This window comes from Lytechinus variegatus, chromosome 11 (genome assembly GCF_018143015.1).
Source record: "Lytechinus variegatus isolate NC3 chromosome 11, Lvar_3.0, whole genome shotgun sequence".
Taxonomy (NCBI): domain Eukaryota; kingdom Metazoa; phylum Echinodermata; class Echinoidea; order Temnopleuroida; family Toxopneustidae; genus Lytechinus; species Lytechinus variegatus.
The window spans coordinates 6,958,468-6,979,743 of record NC_054750.1 but is presented as its reverse complement, the minus strand read 5'-3'; the positions used below and the strand labels follow the sequence as shown (position 1 = coordinate 6,979,743).

At 36.6% G+C, this 21,276-nt stretch overlaps 1 protein-coding gene across 1 annotated transcript in view; it reads right to left on the bottom strand.

Annotated features, from left to right (window-relative positions):
- Positions 1-321: 321 nt before the first annotated feature.
- The window catches only part of LOC121424182, a 47,619-nt gene continuing 26,664 nt past the window's right edge, over positions 322-21,276 (bottom strand). Inside the window, exons 3-5 of the mRNA XM_041619792.1 lie at positions 15,489-15,688; positions 5,038-5,143; positions 322-425 (exon numbers count right to left, since the gene is read on the bottom strand). Of these exons, the coding sequence (XP_041475726.1) occupies positions 322-425; positions 5,038-5,143; positions 15,489-15,688 (410 nt within the window). The remainder of the gene's footprint in view (positions 426-5,037; positions 5,144-15,488; positions 15,689-21,276) is intronic.

Genomic DNA, 21,276 nt, shown 5'->3' with positions numbered 1-21,276 from the left:
TTTCAAAATCCACATCTGTAGATTCTTCTGTAAGAGCACTCTTCAAAATCTACATCTGCAGATTCTTGTGCAACAGCACTCTTCAAAATAAACATCTGCAGATTCTTCTGTAAAGGCACATTTCAAAATCCACATCTGCAGATTCTTGTGCAACAGCACTCTTCAAAATCCACATCTGCAGATCCTTGTGCAACAGCACTCTTCAAATCCACATCTGTAGATTCTTCTGTAAGAGCACATTTCAAAATCCACATCTGCAGATTCTTGTGCAACGGCACTCTTCAAAATCCACATCTGTAGATTCTTCTGTAAGAGCACATTTCAAAATCCAAATCTGCAGATTCTTGTGCAACAGCACTCTTCAAAATCCACATCTGCAGATCCTTGGGCATCAGCACTCTTCAAATCCACATCTGTAGATTCTTCTGTAAGAGCACATTTCAAAATCCACATCTGCAGATTCTTCTGTCAGAGCACATTTCAAAATCCACATCTGTAGATTCTTCTGTAAGAGCACTCTTCAAAATCTACATCTGCAGATTCTTGTGCAACAGCACTCTTCAAAATCCACATCTGCAGATTCTTCTGTAAAGGCACATTTCAAAATCCACATCTGCAGATTCTTCTGTAAAGGCACATTTCAAAATCCACATCTGCAGATCAACAGCATCCTTCTAGTATCAACGTTGGAAATGCACATTTGTCAATTATTGTGTGCCTAATTGAGAGACAGCTTTTTCAATGAATTTTGTTGCCAGTTTTGGCTCCTTGATATGGAGGTAAAGGCTTTGGACCTTCAAAGAGTCTCATATAAATTCCCCATGATAACAATGACTAGAACTGATATCTTCCCCAAAGAATGAACCTATTTGGCCTTCAGTCACTTTTGACTGTTATTGAAAAAAGAATGTGTAAAACTAAGCCTGCTAAATATGAGCACTGTAAACAGTGCACATACATAACATACGTTTCACAAATTCACTTTCAATATCATACACTCACAAACATTACCATCAGCAGCTGGTACTTTGAATCTTTCTCTGTTTGCTCTCTGCCTTCAGGGGTGTCTCCATATAAAGTCCATGTTCCGATTGTACAGAAGGAAACCTATAGTTCAAATCACCAACAGTTTCCCAAAAGCCTTCTCGTCACTATAACTGATGAGACTAAAACAAAAGGTTAAACACTGCATGGATGGTACAAATTTCTATGAATCAAACAGATAAGAAAGCCATGTGCAGAAAACAATAATCATCCCAAATTTACTGCTGTGATAAAAAAGTCCCTAAAAGGATGAGGAATATGACTTACCTCTTTCATCTTCAAAAAGCCCAGAATCACTACCCAAAGAAACACTACCCCTTGCTATTGAACTCTTTTCCTTCCATCTCTTCTCCTTCATTCAGCTTCACCATAAAAACTATTCTTTCAATCATTCCCAACCTACTAGCATCACAAAATATGAAACCAAATACAAAGGATTTGCATTTAGCTCTATTTCAACAGGGCTACTTCAGACCAGAATTAAAAGGAATGATTCAACCCTCCGATACTGGCAACCAATCACATGATCAGGGTGCATTAATCTAGATGAATGGTATTTGTAGCCAACGACTGACAGATACTTATACTGTACTTGACACCCCCCCCAAAAAAAAAAAAAATCTCCACTGAAACTGATAAAATTTGTGTATGTACAATATATAGATTTTTTTAAATAATAAATTTTCCAGCTCCCATGCAGACAATAGCACAAATATAATTTTTCATCATTCACTGGACTTCCCAGCTTAATCCTAATGGGGTCTGACTCTGATGCCTTCATGCTTGCTGCTCCGTTCACCGACAATTTAAGGGACAAGCCCGGTCAGCACATTACTCACAGGAGCTCTAACAAATAAGGGCACCAGCCCCCAATAAGTAGCCAATCAGACAAGTGAGTGATGACAAAATAAGATTTATAAAGCTGGCTGAGCATGTTGTTTGCCTTCATTCCTGGCCCAGGCCCATCATTCACAGGTCATGAAAAAATCCCTCCACCCCCCCCATGAAAACACTAGTAACAACGCATGGTGTTTGCCTGCAGATCACTATTTACAGGTTACCATCTTCCAGTGAGGAATGAAGAAATATTATTGTTGAATAGATTAAATAAATACTCAAATGATCTAATAATAATAATAACAATTTTATATACCGCAAAATCGCAAAATTGCCTCTAAGCAGTTAAGAGAGAGGAAATCCACCCCCTCGCCCTCCACTTAACAAGCTGATCCCCCCTCTCGCAACCATTTCAACATAGCTGACTGGGCATGCAATTCACCTACAGTTTCAGGGACTTGGCCCTGTAGGCACATTATTCACAGGTCACCATCTTCCAATCAGGAATTTAAAAAATCACTCCCCCCATCCCTTCCCCCCCAAAAGAAAACACAAGTCTCTAGGCATGCTGTTCACCGAAGGACCATTATTTACTGGTTATAATCTCAATCTCAGGAATAAAGAATAAATTGATACTATAAATAACTTAATAAATACTCAAATAATTTGATCATTCATGCCCCTGCCTTCCCCCTGCAACAGTCCCAACAACTGACTGGGGATGCCAGTTTTATGGACTTGGCCCAGTAGCCTAATTATTCACAGGTCATCATCTCCCAGTCAAGAATAAAAAAAAACACTACCCCCCCCCCCCGCCCCTTCCCTGCAAATAAGCACAAGTCATTGGGCATTTGTTCACCTAAGAAACATATTCACTGGCTTCCATTTCCCAGTTAGGAACAATGATAATATTATCAATACAAAATACGAAAATAAAAAACACTCCCACACCCCCAAAAAAATGTCACTGGGCATGCTGTTCCTTGAATGATCATTATTCTCAAGTTAACATCTCCCACAAAAATGCAAAGATCACTGGGCATTATGTTCAACTAGATATATAATATACATATTCACTGGTTACCATCTCCCAGTAAGGAATACAGATAATATAATCAATACAAAATACTAAAATAACTCAATCCCTCCACCCCCCCCCCCCCAAGCAGCATCCCAGTAAAGCTGCCTGTGTTCATCTCCATTATGAATGATTAAAGCATGGACCTACCAGCATGGACCTACTGGGCATTTTGTTCACCTATATGTAAGATACTATTCACTGGTTGATACAAAATACTAAAATAACCCAATCCCTCCACCGCCCCCCCCCCCAGCATCCCAGTTAAGCTGCCTCTGTTCATCTCCATTATGAATGATTAAAGGAACTATGAACAGTAGGCTTACTATTCAGAGGTCACCATCTGCCAGTACCCAGTACCCCCCAAAAAAATGTCACTGGGAATGCTGTTCCTTGAAGGATCATTATTCTCAAGTTACCATCTCCCACAAAAAAGCAAAGGTCACTGGGCATTTTGTTCACCTATATGTAAGATACATATTCACTGGTAACCATCTCCCAGTAAGGAATAAAGAATACAAAATACTAAAATAACCCAATCCCTCCACCCACCCCCCCCCCCCCCCGCATCACAGTAAAGCTGCCTCTGTTCATCTCCATTATGAATGATGAAAGGAACTATGAACTATATGTAAGATCCATGTACATATTTACTGGTTACTATCTCCCAGCTAGGAATAAAGAAGATATTATCAATACAAAATACTAAAATAACACGATCCCTCCAGCCCCCCCCCCCACACACACACACACATCCCAGCAAAGCTGACTGGGCTGAATTCCCCTAAATTATGAAGAAGTAAATGAACAATGAAAAGTTGGGATATCATTCACAGGTCACCATCTACCAGTCAGAAAAATAAATACTCCCACCCCCTAAAATAAATTGTCACTGGGCATGCTATTCACTGAAGAATCATCATTGACAGGTTACCATCTCCCAGTTAGGAAAAAACACACTATTGTTGAATATCTAAAGTTAAATAAATACTCAAATACTCCACCCCCCCGCCAATCAACCAATCAACCTGACCTCTCCCCCCCCTTCACAACAATCCCAAAAAAGCTGACTGGGCGTGCCGTTCGCCTACAGTTTAAGGAACTTTGCCCGGTAGGCACATCATTCACAGGTCACCATCTCCCAGTCAGGAATAAAAAATCACTCCCCCATCCCCCTTCCCAATAATGTAAATCACTGGGCCTGCCGTTCACTTGCTACCATCCCATTCCCCAGTAAAGAAGAAAATATTATGGATGATTACTTAATACGAAAATAATTAAATACCTACAGCTTCCTCCCCTTACCTCCCCCCCCCCCCCCCCGCAATGAACCTTGCAATCTGACCCCCACCCCCTGCACAACCATCCCAACAAACCTAATTGAGTGTATTGTATTTAAAAAAAAATATGCAAAGTAGGATCATCACTCACAGGTCACCTTTTCCCCATCAGAAGTGAAAAGACAACCCCCATTCCCCCGCCCCCTAAAAACACACACAAGTCACTGGATAAACTCTATAACTTACATGTATGACAAATCAATAGATGAAAGAATATAAACAGGGTCTGAGCAATAATGCATACTTACCATCTGTTCCCTTCTGAAAAGGTCTTTAAGAAATATGAAATGCCCAAATTTTGGCAGATAATCTGATACTATATGAACTTGTTCAAGGAAATGTCAAACCATTGCAATTGATCACTTATCTTCGGGGAGCTATCTCTCAAAGGGAAAGAAGAGAGATTGATCACCTTAGTAAATAATCAAGTAGTAATGGCTGAAAGATTTTAGAACAGACCCCCATTTTGATATCAGATTAAATGTCAATGTTTGGTAGTTTCATGCTTCTTAGAGAAATGCAATCCATCTACACAGAATCCACACATCCCTTTTGTGTTTCCCTGCAACATAATTTAAAAACAAAACACCCATGGTTTGCATATGGGTAACTCGGCCAGAAAAAAAGCCCAGGGAAAATGTTTCATGCTTTAGGCAAGAAACAACCAGAAAATTGTGGATTCTGTAATTTGGCCCATACTCAGAAGACCCTAACAATTGATGCACATGACTTTCTTACCAGTCTGATCCAATGAAATCTGCTTCTCATCCATCCAGTGTCGGAACCTGATGCTTGAGTCCTCACATTCTGGGTGACAAGCAGGATCCAGAGAAACTGTTGATGACTGTAAATACAGATTTCATTCTGTACAATCTTCACATGAGATCACTGGAGATACCCCTGAAATTAGAACACAAGAAAAGAAAGATTAAATCAACTGACCAATGGCATGTAGGTGAGGGGATACAATCTGAAGGAAGAAAGCCTATAGGAGCGCACCCTGGGCAGAATGTCCCAGGGGGCCACTGCCATTGACTAGTGGATACCATGCATGACCAAAAAAAATTGTAAAAAGGATCTCTTTTTAAAGATGGGGCACGTTATGTACGTAACAAGGGTGCCAAAAACACTAAAATAATTTTAAAAGGGTACATAATTTGTGTCCGACTGGAGCGAGGTGTGTGGGGTGGTACTACATGTAAACCCAATGAAAAGCAAAGGTAAGGCCAATGTCTGTTATCATGTCCGTGAAAACGTGACATAACAATTAAGATATGATTTTACTTGGTTAGGGGTCCATTCGGGTATACTTGTCAAGGTTACCGTTTTATTTCCAATACTTGCTAAGGGTTGCATTTTCTGGAAATGGAAATTACTTTAGGGTGCTTTTTGAAACCCCATGGTCATGCATGATATCCACTGGTCAATGGAAGTGCACCCCCCCCCCCCCCCCCCCCCGGTGCAAAATGTTACACCATCTAGGCATCAATATATACTGGGGAACAGATTTGCACCAACAGCAATGGCATATTCTCGTCATTTACTAAGGAATAATTTCACAGGGTTGTGTCCTTTTGTCAGTTCATGGCATCATACATGTAGATTTATATTGAGAACAACCATGCTGCATAGCCCCAAACTTTTGGAATGAAGATGTTTTAAAAGCAAGTCCAACTTTATTCATAAGCAATGACAAACTTTCCTAAATCACTAAAGCCAACTGCAACTATATGATCCGATGCAACACAAAATGTTAATAAAACACATTTTGCATTTCCAAAACTTCATTTGAAGTTTGGCATTATGTCTGAAATAATAAAATAATAGAATAATAATAGAAATAATAAAGTGTAGCAGCCAATGATGATATCATTAGGAATTGAAATTGAATATCCTTTTATATCTACAGGGTTCAAGTCTTGTATTAGACTTAATTTCAATTTCAGTAGTCCTTATACCACCATTGTGAATTGTGATTGCTAAGATTTTAGTGGTAAATAAAGTTCATCTCAAATGTTATTAAAGTTTCTTTGAAACAGGGTTGTGTCCTTATGTCGGTGAATAATATCATACACTGCTATTGAGTACAACCATTCAACAGAAAATCAGGTTATAGTATTTGCTTTTTTCTTCAAAGATCTTTCACCAGTATTCGATAATCTGTTTTCATTTGCATTCTAAATATGAACACAAGTTCATTGATAAAATACATAATAAAAGAAGTGAAGTGCCTTACTAATCACATTACACATCGCATTCAATGGAGTAGCAAGTGCTGGCTTTGAAAGTGACTTTAGAATAATTATTCACAAAAAACACCATTCACATGATGATAGACACTAAACCTTTGGTTAAGATTTGATGTTCACGATGCCAATCAAAAAAGCAGCACCTAAAGTCTCACTCTACCATGCAGGCGATACAAAAACCATGTCCTACACCTTACTTATCAGCATGATTTTTGAAAATTGTATACATCCAGCTCTACTGGTGTGAAAACTTTCAAGGCAATCACATGATCACCAGCCAAGATCTTAAGAAGGGTTACACTCATCCCCCCCAAAAAAAAAATAAAACACATACATGTATTTGAATAAATCATTTTAAAACAAAAGAATATATATTTTTTGAAATATAATGAAAATGTGTCATTCAGTTCTGTGCATGTGCATATTTTTTTAGGCGATCACAAAATCAGAGTGGCTGAGATCTGAATCGGATGTCAAATTGACCCCCTTCCCTCGAAAAATCTGGTCTGAAATACAGTTTACATAGGGTTACTATTCAATTACAGGGGGGCATATTTTGTCACTGAGCCGTTAGCTGAATTTTTTACTTTCAAATTTTTTTAGACACAATATGCAACGACCAGGTACACAGTTCCGAGAGTAACTAACATTTGCTAAGTGCTTGTCAGACCCAAAATTGCTTTTAAAGAATATGATTGTGTGTACAATGTCAATTCATAAATAAACTAACACATCAAAGATGTGGTGCTGGCTCATCTGGTATCTTGCCACAAAATTTAAAACAATTTTTAATTTCAGCCCAATAGACCAGTTCGTAGTTACTTCAGGGACAATATTGGTCAAATGACCTCTCATTTCTTTCATTATGATAGGCAGATTTCAAAGCAAGATATTACGCAAGCTTGCCTTACATAGAAGGATGAAGAAATTGAATGGACCAGGTGACTAGAATAGCACATCAATGGACACTTTATGAAGGTATTTGTTGCATCCTTATTTTGAAAGCATATCATAGCATGTTGCACAATACTTGGCAAACTGTGAAATACCATTCGTTTGTGGACGCATTGTTTTTTTGTTGATGTACATGAAAAAACACAATTCAAAAGAATATGTACATAATCAAGACATCAAAGTTGGTGCTTATCTCATTAGATTATAAACCACCATGTCACTTTAGTACAAATGACCTTCCTCTGATCATGCGCAGAAAGGAACTACTAATTGGCTTATTGACAGTAGGCCTACAGTGCATTATATTGGTTACGTAATTTGAGGAGAAAACTTAATTTTCTAGTCAAAATTTCTTAATTCTGTGTAGAACCTTGGTGAACCTCATGTAGGTCTCAGTTGGAAAAAATCAAAATTGGTCAACAAGTAAATAAGAAGCATTTCTTGTGAGTTTTGAAAAATATGCAGTCAGTCGGCAAGCCCCTGTGTTAATGAGCAAATGGGCAAGATTTATCCAAGTCCTCTCGTGGCTGAATTCATGTCCCTGCAAAATCTCGTGAATTGTGAGACTTTCTTTCTCAAAGAATTTAACCACTTTCTCCTTGAGTAATATTGATCATTTTTGTACCATGGGCAAGAGTAAATGTTACTCTTGTATATTGGTCATTTATTTTTAATGAAATATTTTGATAAATAAGTGAATTTTTTACCTGAAAAGATGCATCAAACAGAATTTTCTTCCTCTGTTTTCACTTGAACATTGTGCAACATTTTGTGTTTTAGGCACCAACATTATTTATATCATCAGAAAGCTCAAACTCTATACTTTCTTACAATGTCACTCTTGATATGTGGCATATTTTAGATGGGTCAGCAGCCAGCTTTTTCCATCAAGATGCAAGACGAGATTTCTGAAATTTCTGAGTAACATAAAATCCAGAGTTCTGATTGGCTGAATAATGTTTTCAAAACAACAGCCGCGGGTAATTTGAAGAGATTACCACATGGTGAGTGTGACCTTGCAGAGGCCCAGTGTGGGGAACATTGGAATTTGCGTGGGTGTGTGGTCTATATGACCAATCAGAGCGCAGTATTCTTGTTTTTGAGCTGCTAAATGTACTTGCCCTATGAAAAGCTGGCTGCTGACCCATCTAAAATGCATCTTCTTATAAAAATCATATCATATTAAAGCTGAGATCTTCAGCTTTATCATGATTTAAAAATCATTCGTGCTCAAACAGAAATTAAGTGTGAAAATAACAACTTTTGTTGCATTAAAAAATATTTTGTTTCATGTTTTAGATCAAGAGTTTTTCCTATATTACAACATCCTTTTAAAAATCCGAACACATGACCTGAAAGAATGATTCTTCTTCTTTACAAAGATACCAAAAACATGAAATTTGGTCAATATTTAGAGCAGCAATGGCCGAATAAAAAGAGGTGTTTTGGTTCGCACCAAGCTCATTAACTATGCAAAAACCCTCTAGTCATGAATATCACTTGGATAAAAGAAGCTACTTTTTCAATGCTTGCCGACTGACTGTATGCAGAAATTAGCATATTCAATGAGTTTCAAAACTCCGTGTAGAAGTTTTGTATCCCCACCAAGAGCAATCATATAAAGCAAACAAAATTGAAATTGATCAGTAATGAAGGAGAAAAAGCATTTTGTGATTTATGAATAAATTTTGCATAAATAAATATCTATTCAAAATTTTTAAAATCTATGTGGAAGTTTAGTGACGTCATGTAGCTCTCCCAGATGGAAGAAAAACTAGAAATTTGAAGTGTCCAAAGACTTTGGATGCCCCAGATTAATGCCATCAGAAATTCATTCAATATGATTAAACTGAATATCGTGCAGAAACCTATTTGCATATAATGAATTAATTTAGACCTTTTGCCTAGAGACTCACCCCCGTCACTCACTCCCAAATCGAACTTGGACTGTATTTTGGTGTCATCTACCTACACACCCAATTTTTTTTAAATCTGTTGAATATTTCATAAGATATCATTTGGAAACCAACTCGCACATTTAAGGAACAGTGACATTTGACCTGCGGACTCTGAGTTCAAACTTAGCCTGTATTTTGGTGTCATCTACATGTACCTACACACCAATTTTTTAAAAATCCATTGAATATTTTTCAAGTTATTGCACGGAAACCAAGTTGGGGGACGGACGGACAGGGGCAATGCTTAATTTGCCCCCTCCAGACTTGGTATTCGGGGGCATAAAAAAACAAAACTTGGTCAAGAAATAAAGAAATAAAGGCATTTTCTGTGATTTATGAATAAATTTCACATAAGTGTGATTTTCTCATCAAAATTTAACAAAATCGGTGAAGAAGTTTGGTAAACCTCATGAAGCTCTACCAGATGAAAGAAAAAAAATCAAAATATGTCAACAAATGAAGAAAAGGCATTTTGTGTAAATTTTGAAATATAGGCATAAATTTATAGGGTAATATTTTTTCTAGTCAAATATTCAAAATTCTGTGTAGGAGGTCTGAATCTCCCTCCAAGTGCTATCATACAAAGTAAACAGAATTGAAATTGGACTTAAAGGGGAAGTTCACCCTGACAAAAACTTTATTGTAAAAATAGCAGAAAAAATAATAAAAAATATTGCCGAAGATTTGAGAAAAATTCATCAAATAATTAAAAAGTTATTAGAATTTCAATTATTTGATTTGTGACGTCATATGCGAGCAGCATTCCTACATAGAGAATGGTAAAAAATCAATGAAATGTCATTTTCTCAGAAAATTGAAAATGGTTTTCACTGTACCTTTTGTATATCAATAGACAAATCATTTCACACCCGATCATGAATAGAAAACAAAATTAAGTCATCAGGAACCATGCAAAATTTGAAATTCATGCATTTTATATTACATACCACATGGGGCAGCTGCTCGTTTATGACGTCACAAATCCAAAACTTTGAACTCTAATAACTTTCTTACTCTTTAACGGATTTTCTGCTATATTTGCAACAAAGTTTTCTTCAGGGTGAACTTCCCCTTTTAAAGGATGAAGAAGAACTTTGAAATTGTTGGCAGGCGACGCACGACCTGCAAAGGCATATAAGCTCATCTCACCCTGGCTTCAGGCCAGATTAGCTAAAAAAAGGGTAGATTTAAAAAACACTAAAATACTGGTACCCAGGAATAAATCATGTTTAAGCATTTTTTGTAGAATTGTTAGATTGATCGAAGAAAAAAATAGCAAAATAGCATTCTGCTAGTTAAAGGCAAAACCATTAAACTTATTTTATAAAAATAAAACAGAGTTAAGAATTTCAAATTACAGTCTTGGAGTAGTATTGTTATATCCATTTTATATCCAGTAAAATAAAATATTTGATCAAAATCAGCGAGATAAAGTACCCTTAAAATCTCTCTGAAATGTCTGAATTTATATTTTGAGTACCAGTTATATCTTCATTTTACATATATATATATATATTTCTAAAAGACACACTTATTTTTTAAGCAATATCCAATGAAAAAGGCTGTTCTATACCATCTCACTCAACCAATGAAAATCCAGTCCGCCAGGAGGAATGTGGCAAAGAAGTGACATTGCCAAAAAAAAAAATCAAATGTGCTCACTAACGCATCTTACAGGGATTTCTTTCAAAAAAATCTTTTTAAAATCTAGGTAGGAATGATTTGATAGGCGATGGATACATGCATTATGTACGTTTGTCCACGCGAGCACTGTTATGCTGCATATATACTATACGCAGAAAAGAAAATGCAGTCCTGTATATCATATATACACAACAAAAAAAGTAAGTCCCCCCTTGAACAAACATCAATAATTTCCGAACCAATTCGAATTATTGATATATTTTTACATGAGCGTGTAGATAATTTTATAGGCTACCCTCTGAGTAAATGTTATGGGCGCATTTTACGTCATGCTTCAGTGAGCACCGTCAGAAGGCAAAAATGTCACTTTTCAAAAGTCACAAGCCAAATATCGTGACTTTGATTCCATTTTACTGGAACTTATTCCACATTCTCATCATGAAAAATAGTCAGAAGGCTTGTAAAAGGTACTTTCTAAAGTACGATACAACTTTTTTGCTAAATTTCATGGTTGAATAAACACAAGTCCAAATTTGCAATAATTGGATTTTTTACACATTTATATCACTATGAATGAAAGAATATGATGACAGTTATTGTTGGGAAGAGTATCTTCAACAATATTCATCTTTTCACGGTTCAATGAACATTTATTAAAAACAAAAAATACGATTTTCAAATATCATAGACAAGTATTGTTTCATTTTGGTAACTGAAAATGATCTTTTCTCAACTTTTTCGTTATGTTCACGACCATTTATCATGCTTCAATGATTCAAAGGCGTTTAATTAAATATTCACGCTTGAATGAACATGTGGAATGTGATGCTCTCTTTTTTACGTTATTGGAAAAAATGCAATTTATAACTATGGATATCTGTTAAAAACCTCCTTGCATAGTTCATTTGATTTGATTTTTATGAAAATCCTGATGTTTAATGCATCAGTGAGCACATAATATTCGAAAATTATGCAAATGAGAAGAAAGTTCAAAGCCTTGGCCTCATCATGTGCCGTGTTGAATGGTTATTTTGGTGTGCGCGCCTTTTGGATAGTGTTACTCTGAAGCCATGTGCGAAGTTTCATGAAAAAACTGTTGGCAGAAGTAGCAAAAATCGTCCATGAAACAAACCCTCATTTCATATTCGTGAAAAATTTTACTTCTTCTCTCATAGACTTGTGTACATTATGAGTGCATATGTTTAAGAATAAGTAAACCCTCATTCAATATGGTGGAACTTTTTTTCAAGGCTGTCTTTTGCAATGTCATTTAGCAGTAATGTTTATTAACCTATGGGCAGAATTCTGTGCAAAAATGAAATCGATATGTTTATTCATGGATGAGTGAGCACGCATCAAAGTGGGAAAAATGGTATTTTCAATGTCACAGACTCATTTTAAAGGGTCATAAAGCGCATATTGAGGGCAAATTCGGTTTCAAATGTTTTTGTTTTATCATTCATCATTTCTATCACCACACACTTTTCGAACTTAAAACATTTTCATGGTTGAGCGAGCACATTCGAAAACTTAGGAATAAATACTCTTTATACGGCATAAATGTATTCTTTTCGTAACAATTTTTCATGATCAGTTTAATTTATGGGCAAATTAGTGGTGGACCCAGAATTTTAAAATGGGGGAGGGGCCTATAATCGGGGGAGCCACCAACATTTTCAAATTTTAACATGATCTATAGCAAGTTGTATAGGATACTACCACAACCCCCTATGATGATACGTCACAATACAGGGGCCGCGGAACGGTTTTCAATGTGGGGGGGGGGAGGTGGGGGTAGCTGAGCCAAAAGTGGGAGGTCCGTTGCTAACCTTGGTGGGGGCTGACCATGCAAAAAATCCCAATCGTATGGTCATTTTTACATTTTTGTACACGCTTTTTGAAAAAAGTGGGGGGGGGGCTGAACCCCCCCCCCTGCTTCTGCGGCCCCTGCAATACAATGTGCTCACTCAACCATGAACATACGGTATCAAAATTGTGTGTGGAGTGGCTAAATGATGGATAGTAAACCAGTATAACACCATAAAATTCACCTAAAAAACAACTTTTGTCCAACATTGTATTTGCACAATCTGAAACACGACTCTTGTGACTTTCAAAAATGGTCATTTTTAATTCAATCTTTGATTATTCATGCATGACTCAACCGATCAATTTCATATTTCCCCAGGAGTTGCCTAATGAGTGTAGAAATCCACCTACGAAATATAATATCTCAAAATAATTCCGTTCAAAAGTTACAGCAATTTGATTTAGGGGGGACTTACTTTTTTTGTTGTGTATAGTTTGAAGTTTTATTTAAATTAGTTTTCCATTACATCAAACCCTCATTGCAGACTTTGAGAAATAAAAATAACTGCATGCCATGGAGAGCGTATTTGCTTGAATTGGCACGCTGCGTATGTGGCTGAGGTTTAGTTTTTTTCAGACCTATCGAGGTCAAGAAACACATGTTTAGATAGGCCTACTTAAATAACTGGCCCTGGGTAAATGATATATTTTCCATGGTTCGTAATCGGGGTTTGTTTTCTACGACGATTTCGCGTCATGCTCATTTTCTCTTTTCTGACATGCATCAATGCCTTTCTACAATTGGTCTTGTAATTGTTAAAGGCTTTATGGTCCCACTGCACTTAAGGATGCAGAGAGAATGTACATGTAAACATTCCAAAATCTTGCCATCCATTGAAAAATGTTATGTAGGCCTATCTGCTGTGTACTCTTTGCATACATGTTGATACGCTCTATATCCATCTAGCATCCGTCCACAGTGATTTCACTGTTCACCCATTTTGTCAATTGTCTGGAATAGATGAAAAACGGATGGAGCCACCCCAAAATTTTGCTTGTTCGCTGTACCTATTATGAGCATGTTTTGTGCCTGTTGGCATGGGAGCAGCCTGAGGCCTTTAAAGCCCTTTCCAATTTTACCAACAGTGATACATGTATGCCCAATAGAAAATCTGCCTTGTGCTACATCAAAGTGTACAATGTACATATGTAATACCTGTGAATGTACAAATTATACGCTTTATAATCATCGTATTCAACATTCATCATGACCAGTTCATAAATTACTTTTTCAAAAATAATTCAGATCTACCAAAGTATATCTGAATATTAATGGAAAAAATATAGCTGATTTTAGAGATATGTACTGTATGCCAAAGAAATATAGGACACAGAATTTGATGAATGTGATGAACACAAAAATTCTGTAGCTGATCCAGATACATGTAGATGAAGGTTTGAATATTATACAAATAAATTAGCCCTATAATGAGATCTTTAATTATACCAAGAGCTTTATATCATTCTATTCCTAACTGAAACTATAAAACGTATTATAACAAAACTAGTTAATTTTATGTATTCTTCATTTCAAATTGAAATAACCTACAAATTTGAAAGATTTTTGGCAGACTCACTTTAAACACAAAAGCTGTACCCAGCACAAGCAGAAGCAAAAATTGTATCAGTTTATGATCAATGGTGTATAAGGCTTCTCATAAAAGCCTTGGCAGTTTTCAAACATTGAGTTCACTATAAAGTATAAAATATTGGTTTGAAATGCAAAGCAAGGTATCCAGTAGTAGCCCCTTTCAAAATTAACCACAGTGTTCCATATCTCTAAATAATTCATTTATAGTACATTATCCAGGTGTCAATCTGCACCTGAGGGGTGTTTCATTAAAGGACTCATTGAACATTTTCATTGACAAGTCCCATTTGATGCAACAGTTACCATAGTAAAAGTACTTCTCAGCGAATCAGAGTCATAAAAAAGTTGTCAAATCTGACAACCTACTGGTAGTCAGAAAAAAATATTGATGATCTCATATTCATTTTCACCAAGTATCACTGACCAGAGAAGCGTTTCATGAAAGGACTTGTCAGATATTTTCTCCAACAAGTCCCTATTTATCCGACAGTTACCATGGCAACATTACTTCTTAGCCAATCAAAACCAAGGAAAGTTGTCGGATCTGACAACTTGTCGAACACAAATATTTAAATGAAACACCCCCGGCCCCCTGATCCGATCAGGGCTGTGTCATGTTCTTTATTTGACCTACAGTAGGTAGGAAGAAAACTGTGGTTAACTTTGAACCCTATAACCTAGTAGGATGAAACTTTGTCATATCTTGTTCTATTGCCCATCAAAAATCACAGTGGCTTGCTTGTGTATAAAAAAAAATCTTGTCCCAATTGGCAATAAGATAATAATCAATAAGAAAAATCCTCCAGAAACATATTGCTCACATGGGTGATTCCCTAACAAACCCTAAGAACTATGACCTGGCAATAAATTAGATAGAAACCCCCAAACCCCCCCAAAAAAACCCACTCCCCCGTCACCAACTACCTCCTCCCCGCCCACATCGCCCACCACCACCTCCGCCCCAACCTCCGGCACCACCATATCCCACTCGTCCTCCCCTCCCTGCTCCCCCTCACCCCCTACTCCTCCCTCCATCACACCTCCAACCTCTTCAACGCCTCCTGCCTCCTCCATCATCACCTCCTCCATGTCTCCTTCCATCTCTTGCCGCCGCCGCATGTTATCTGGAAGAGATTAGAATAAATATTATCATAGAAGCACACAGTTAATATGACAGTGTTACCAGTTCCAAAATGAACAAATCACCGAGATAAAACATGAAAAAAAACACATTCATTACAAGGCGCTATATGTTTCAAAGCATTAAGAAAAAAACAGTATTGAAGAATAATACAAGGTATGTAGGAATTCAAAGAATTAATTAGGAACACAAAATAGAAATAATTGATAAATATCTGACACAAAGTATGAATATGTGATACAATTCACTTCAAGTTCAATCAATACTAATTATTGAAATCATAAACTGTAAATACAAAGGCCCCTATTCTGAAATTGGGTTTATTTAAAACTCTGGTCTAAAGATTTTAACTATGGATAGCCAATTGTAATGTGAATTTTTAACAGTAAATCTAAAAAAATTCAGCAGATTCATGATTGTACAATGGAAATATGTTCTTGTTGAGACTCTGATACTCCCGATCGGGGGTTTTATAAAATCTTATCTACCATTATAGAATTACATGTAGGACAGAGCACATTAAAAATAACAAACATACCATGTGAAGAAGTTTTATCATGTTTGGCTTCCCATTATTTCAGCCAAGAAATTAGACCACAGTCTAGAAGACAATCATGAGTTTAGAATATTGGCCAAAATGATTTTCAAAGCAAATTAACTGACATATATTTTTTTCATATAATAAATCACTTACTGGAGGGATGGATGGGATGGTCAAACTTATTTAAAGAGGTGGGCTTGTAGGGGGGAGTTAAAACCATAATGTTTTACGCTGGGCCACCAAATAGGTGGCATCGCTACATTTGCACGACAAACACGAAAATGATTAATGGTATAAAACTTGAAATAGATGTGCTATCACATCAAAGGGAATCTTTATACCTAAACTACTTGAAGTAAAAAGAAATACCTGAGATTACTTCATTTACCAGTAATTAGCAATTATGTAACATCAATTGGCCATTTTTTGCGAGGTGGTAGACGAGAGCATACATTTTATTTCATTAAAAATCACAGTTCCTAAATATGTAATTGTTTTGGGGTTCACTTGCTTATTCTTTAATCATAAGTTGGTCAAATTTAACTTTTTAGTTTAAAGGATACCTAATTATAAAAAAAAACTAATAATCAATTGATGTACATGTAAATCATGAAAATAACACTATTGAAATTGTGACTGTCTGATGTATCAAAAGAGATAAAATATAGTTGTACATGTGTAGGTTACACCTTTAATCGAATTTAGAAGCTGCAAAAATTCCAAAAGGAAAAGCACAAACTTCAGAGATAAATCAATCTAATGTTAATTATGACCTCATGGCTTCAATTTTGACAGTGTAGACTGACAGTGATGACTTTGATGTGTCCGAATCTTCAGATTATTATGGTAACATAACAGATAGCCTAGCCAGGGCAGGGCACTAGCGGCAGTCCGACGCACGTAAGTGTTACTAGAGTAGCATGCATACAGTGTAGACAGCCACACAACCCACTCGGTAAATTCTCTACTGGCTGCGCGAACAAAGCTTGGCTAAACTCTGGCAGAAATCTCTCACAGAACTGTCAAAATTCACGGTTCATACTCATGAAAGGCTCTTATAATATCCATATTTTCTAAAAATTGGAGTAACTCTGTCATTTATAAGCAGTAAAAGGAGAAATTTTCACTTCTGTTCTGGTTCAAACAGATCGGGTTTTGGGTGATATCGTCTGAATACATAATAGCCCCACATATGCATTTCTGTGTGTGTTGATACATTTGGTTTCTGACTTTCTTCGTAGCTATTTTAATTGAGCGAAAAAGAAACTGATGAATTATTTATGAAGATAGTTTTTAGCTTTCTTCCTCTGTTTTCTTTCTATCCTTCTTTCTTTTCAATCTTTCTTTAAATCTTCAATTTATTAACCCTTTGTTTCTTTTTTTATTTCTTTCTTCTTTCGGCCATTTCTCTCTTTCTTACATTCATTCCTTCCTTTCTTCTATCTGTCTTTTACTTTCCCTTTTCCCTCTATCAGTCAGGACCATATTCGATATACCACTAACGAGAATGTTAATGCGAAAACGTTAGTTTCGAGGTTCAACCTGTTATGCAACATTGCGCAATACTTTGGCCGCTGTGCTATAGCTATGGGAAACCGACCTCCGGTTTTGACATTCGATGAAACAAAAAATTATTTCGCGCTATGTACAGGTTGGTTTATTTTCTAGTTCCCTGTGTTGGAAGATGAATAAATGAACTAGCGGTTCAGAATAAACCAACCTGTACATTGGGCGAAATTCGCGTCGAAACAAGAAGTTTGAATTTTGGCTAAGAAATCCTCAACGGTAGTTCGTACACTAGTCTCGGAAGGACAGTCGTAAGTTCGAATGTCAACCCATATTAACACATACAGCCAGCACACGATCGACGTATGCGTAGCATGCAATATGCATTGACTGCGAGCACGCGCTATTCACATGCAAGCTTGGTATGCTGGCATTGCATAACACCATGAACATGATGAACACTGATGCTTTGTCTTTTCGGAATAGTCTTTCATTCGAATTCTTTAGTAATACCTTGCACTGTGCCTTACTATCTTCCCGTCCCTCTTCACGTTCTTTAAATAGATATCATTAAGGCATTCCTAATGAAAATGATACAAAAGACAACCGCTGTATCATTGGAGTGTGAGAGGAGAATTGGTGAAAAATATTTATTTTGTGACGACTCAAATAATTGGCAAAAATACGATAAGATGTTTCAACGGTAAGACTATCAATCTACGGATAAGAGAAGGGTCTGTTACATAAACTGCAATTTAGTTTGTTTTTTTTTCGGGTCGAATCAGCTGCTTAGTTTGGCAGTACTCTGAGAGCAACTGGTAATATTATGGAGGCTGGGCTCCAATCAGAATTTGGGGATTCCAACCTGAAAATCAGTTGGCAGGTTGAGTTTTATGCAACAGACCCCAGATATGCCAGAGTATAAAACTCCCGCCAACATCTCTTCGGTTGGTGTTCCTGTGCCATATTTGCTGTGTGTGCTTTCATGAACAGGGGCTATATGGAGAGATTAACTTTCATTTACCATATATATATTATTTTTTGGGTTTATCACCAATGACTGTGGAAGCGATTGGTCCCAAACTGGGACGATCGAAGAAAAGTGTGCCACTTGTTATTTGTTGGAACAACTTAATGAAATGCATTTCTCAGTGATTGACTCATGATGGACAAGCGTGGAATACTCTGATTTGGAATAACATAATTTTCTGTGAAGTATTGCTGTTCTAATGGCAGGTTAGCAATGGATTTCATTTTAAGGTAGGATACATGAACTCCTGTGGTTTAATGATCATAGTTATGCACTTATTTCACAAATGCTGAGCTAAGCTAGGCTACCCATGTGATTTCTCCATGGGCTGGAAGAGAGGATACAGAAGAGAGGGAGAGAGAGAGCGTGAGAGGGAAAGAGAACGGATAATCTTATGTGTATACAAGACGATAAGGGCAGACGGGTACACAATGTACTCTCATACTCATACACACCATGCACACGGGAGTTACGCCGATGCGAGATCGTAGAATGTTTCGCATTTGAGAAAACGGCTGTGAAAATGCTAGTTTTTTTCGATCGCACAGAGCGTATCGATAGAGACGCCGACGCCGATCGAAATCCCTCTATGGGCATAAGTAAGCCATGAACGTTTCCACACTAATATTTCCTTAGTGGAAAATCGAATATGGTCCTGACTGTCTATTAAATCTATCATTTGACCTTTCCTTTCTTTTTATGACTGCTTGCTTCCTTTCTCTCCTTTATTCTTTCATTCCTTCTTTTTTTTATCTCTCAGTCTTTCTTTTTTTCAGTTTCTTTCATCTATTCTTTTACCTTTTCTTTTTTTTAATTGCTTGCTTCTTTCCTTCCCGTACTTTAGTTATTTCCTTCTATCTACCATTACCTATCCTTTATTTCTTCCTTCTTTTAATCCTTCCTTCCTCTCTTTCTTTCTTTCTTTCTTTTTGTCCTCTCCATCTCTCCTTGTACCCTTTCTTTTTTATTGCTTCTTCTTTCTTTCCTTTATACTTTCTGGATTTGTTCTTTCTTTCTGTATTAATTGCTTGCTTCATTTCTTCCTTCATTTCTTTTTTTTTCTTTCTTTCTTATTTTTGTTCCTTCATTATTCCTTCCTTCCTTTTCTTCTTTATTTCTTTCCTTTTTTCCTTCCTTCACATCTATCCTTTCTTTACCTTTCATTATTTTTCCTTCCTTCCTTTCTTTGTTTCCGTCTTGCTTTCTGTTTGTCCTTCATTTTTTTTTGGGGGGGGGGTAACAAAAGGCTAGAAAAATAAACTTGCACCTTTTTTTATGTTTTCTTTATTTTGGGGACCAGTAGATTTTAGGTTCGGACCAGTAAAAATTTGAAAAATTGGGTATCTACTGGTCCGACATGAATAGGTTGGACCAGCAGCAAAAATGGGTTAGTGTGGAGCCTTGCCTAGACTCTAGAGTATATCCTAGTCTTGATTTTTATACCTTCACAAATTTGACTCAAAACACATAGCTTTCCTGGTGAAATAGATACCTTTTTCATTATTTTAGTGTTTTTGACACCCTTATTACGTTACATACGTAACGTGCCCTATCTTGAATAAGACATCCTTTTTACATTTACAGATGAATAACCTCAAACTAATCAGTGAAAAAACAGTTTTTACACATTTCCTCACGTTTTCGAGAAACAGAATCAATCCAGATATTAAAACTTGGTGGAATGGACATACGCGCAAGTACTTCTTGTAGAAATCTAGGAGTTATATTTGATGAGAAATTGACATTCGATGAATTTATATCCCAAAAATGTCGCTCTGCATCATATGCCTTATACAAAATTGGTAAACTTCGTGAATTCTTGAACAAACCCACCACTGAAAAATAGGTACATGCTTTTATTTTATGTCACATTGATTTCTGCAATAGTCTCCTTTCAGGATTACCTCTTAAACAAATTAAAAAATTGAAAATCATTCAAAATTCAGCTGCGAGATTAGTAACACATACCCGCAAGTATGAAGCAATTACTCCAGTTCCCAGAGAATTACATTTGCTCCCTGTCCATTCCCAAATTGTATTCAAGCTTCTAGTTTTTGCACACAACTGTTTTCATAAAATTGCCCATCCTATTTACTTGATTTAGTATCATATTACCAGCCATCCCGAAATCTTAGATCAAGCTCAAAAGCACTATTCATTGTTCCCTCTGTCTTTCCAAAGTCATATGCTGAGCGAGTGAGCGTGCTTTTACTCATGCCTATGCTGTCTTCTGGAATGCTTTACCTAATTCAATGAGAAAGTGATTTATGTAGGTTCAGGAGATCCCTTAAAACATATCTATTCAATGCATAAAATGCCAACTTTGAACTAATGGTCCAATAAAAATATCTTGATTACTTTATTCTTAATACCTTACACTATTTCTTCTTTAAGCGCATAGGAACATCCTATGCTATGTGTGATGCGCTATACAAGAATTTAGCATTATTTATTTACATGCTTTTTTGGTCACGCATGGTATCCACTCATCAAT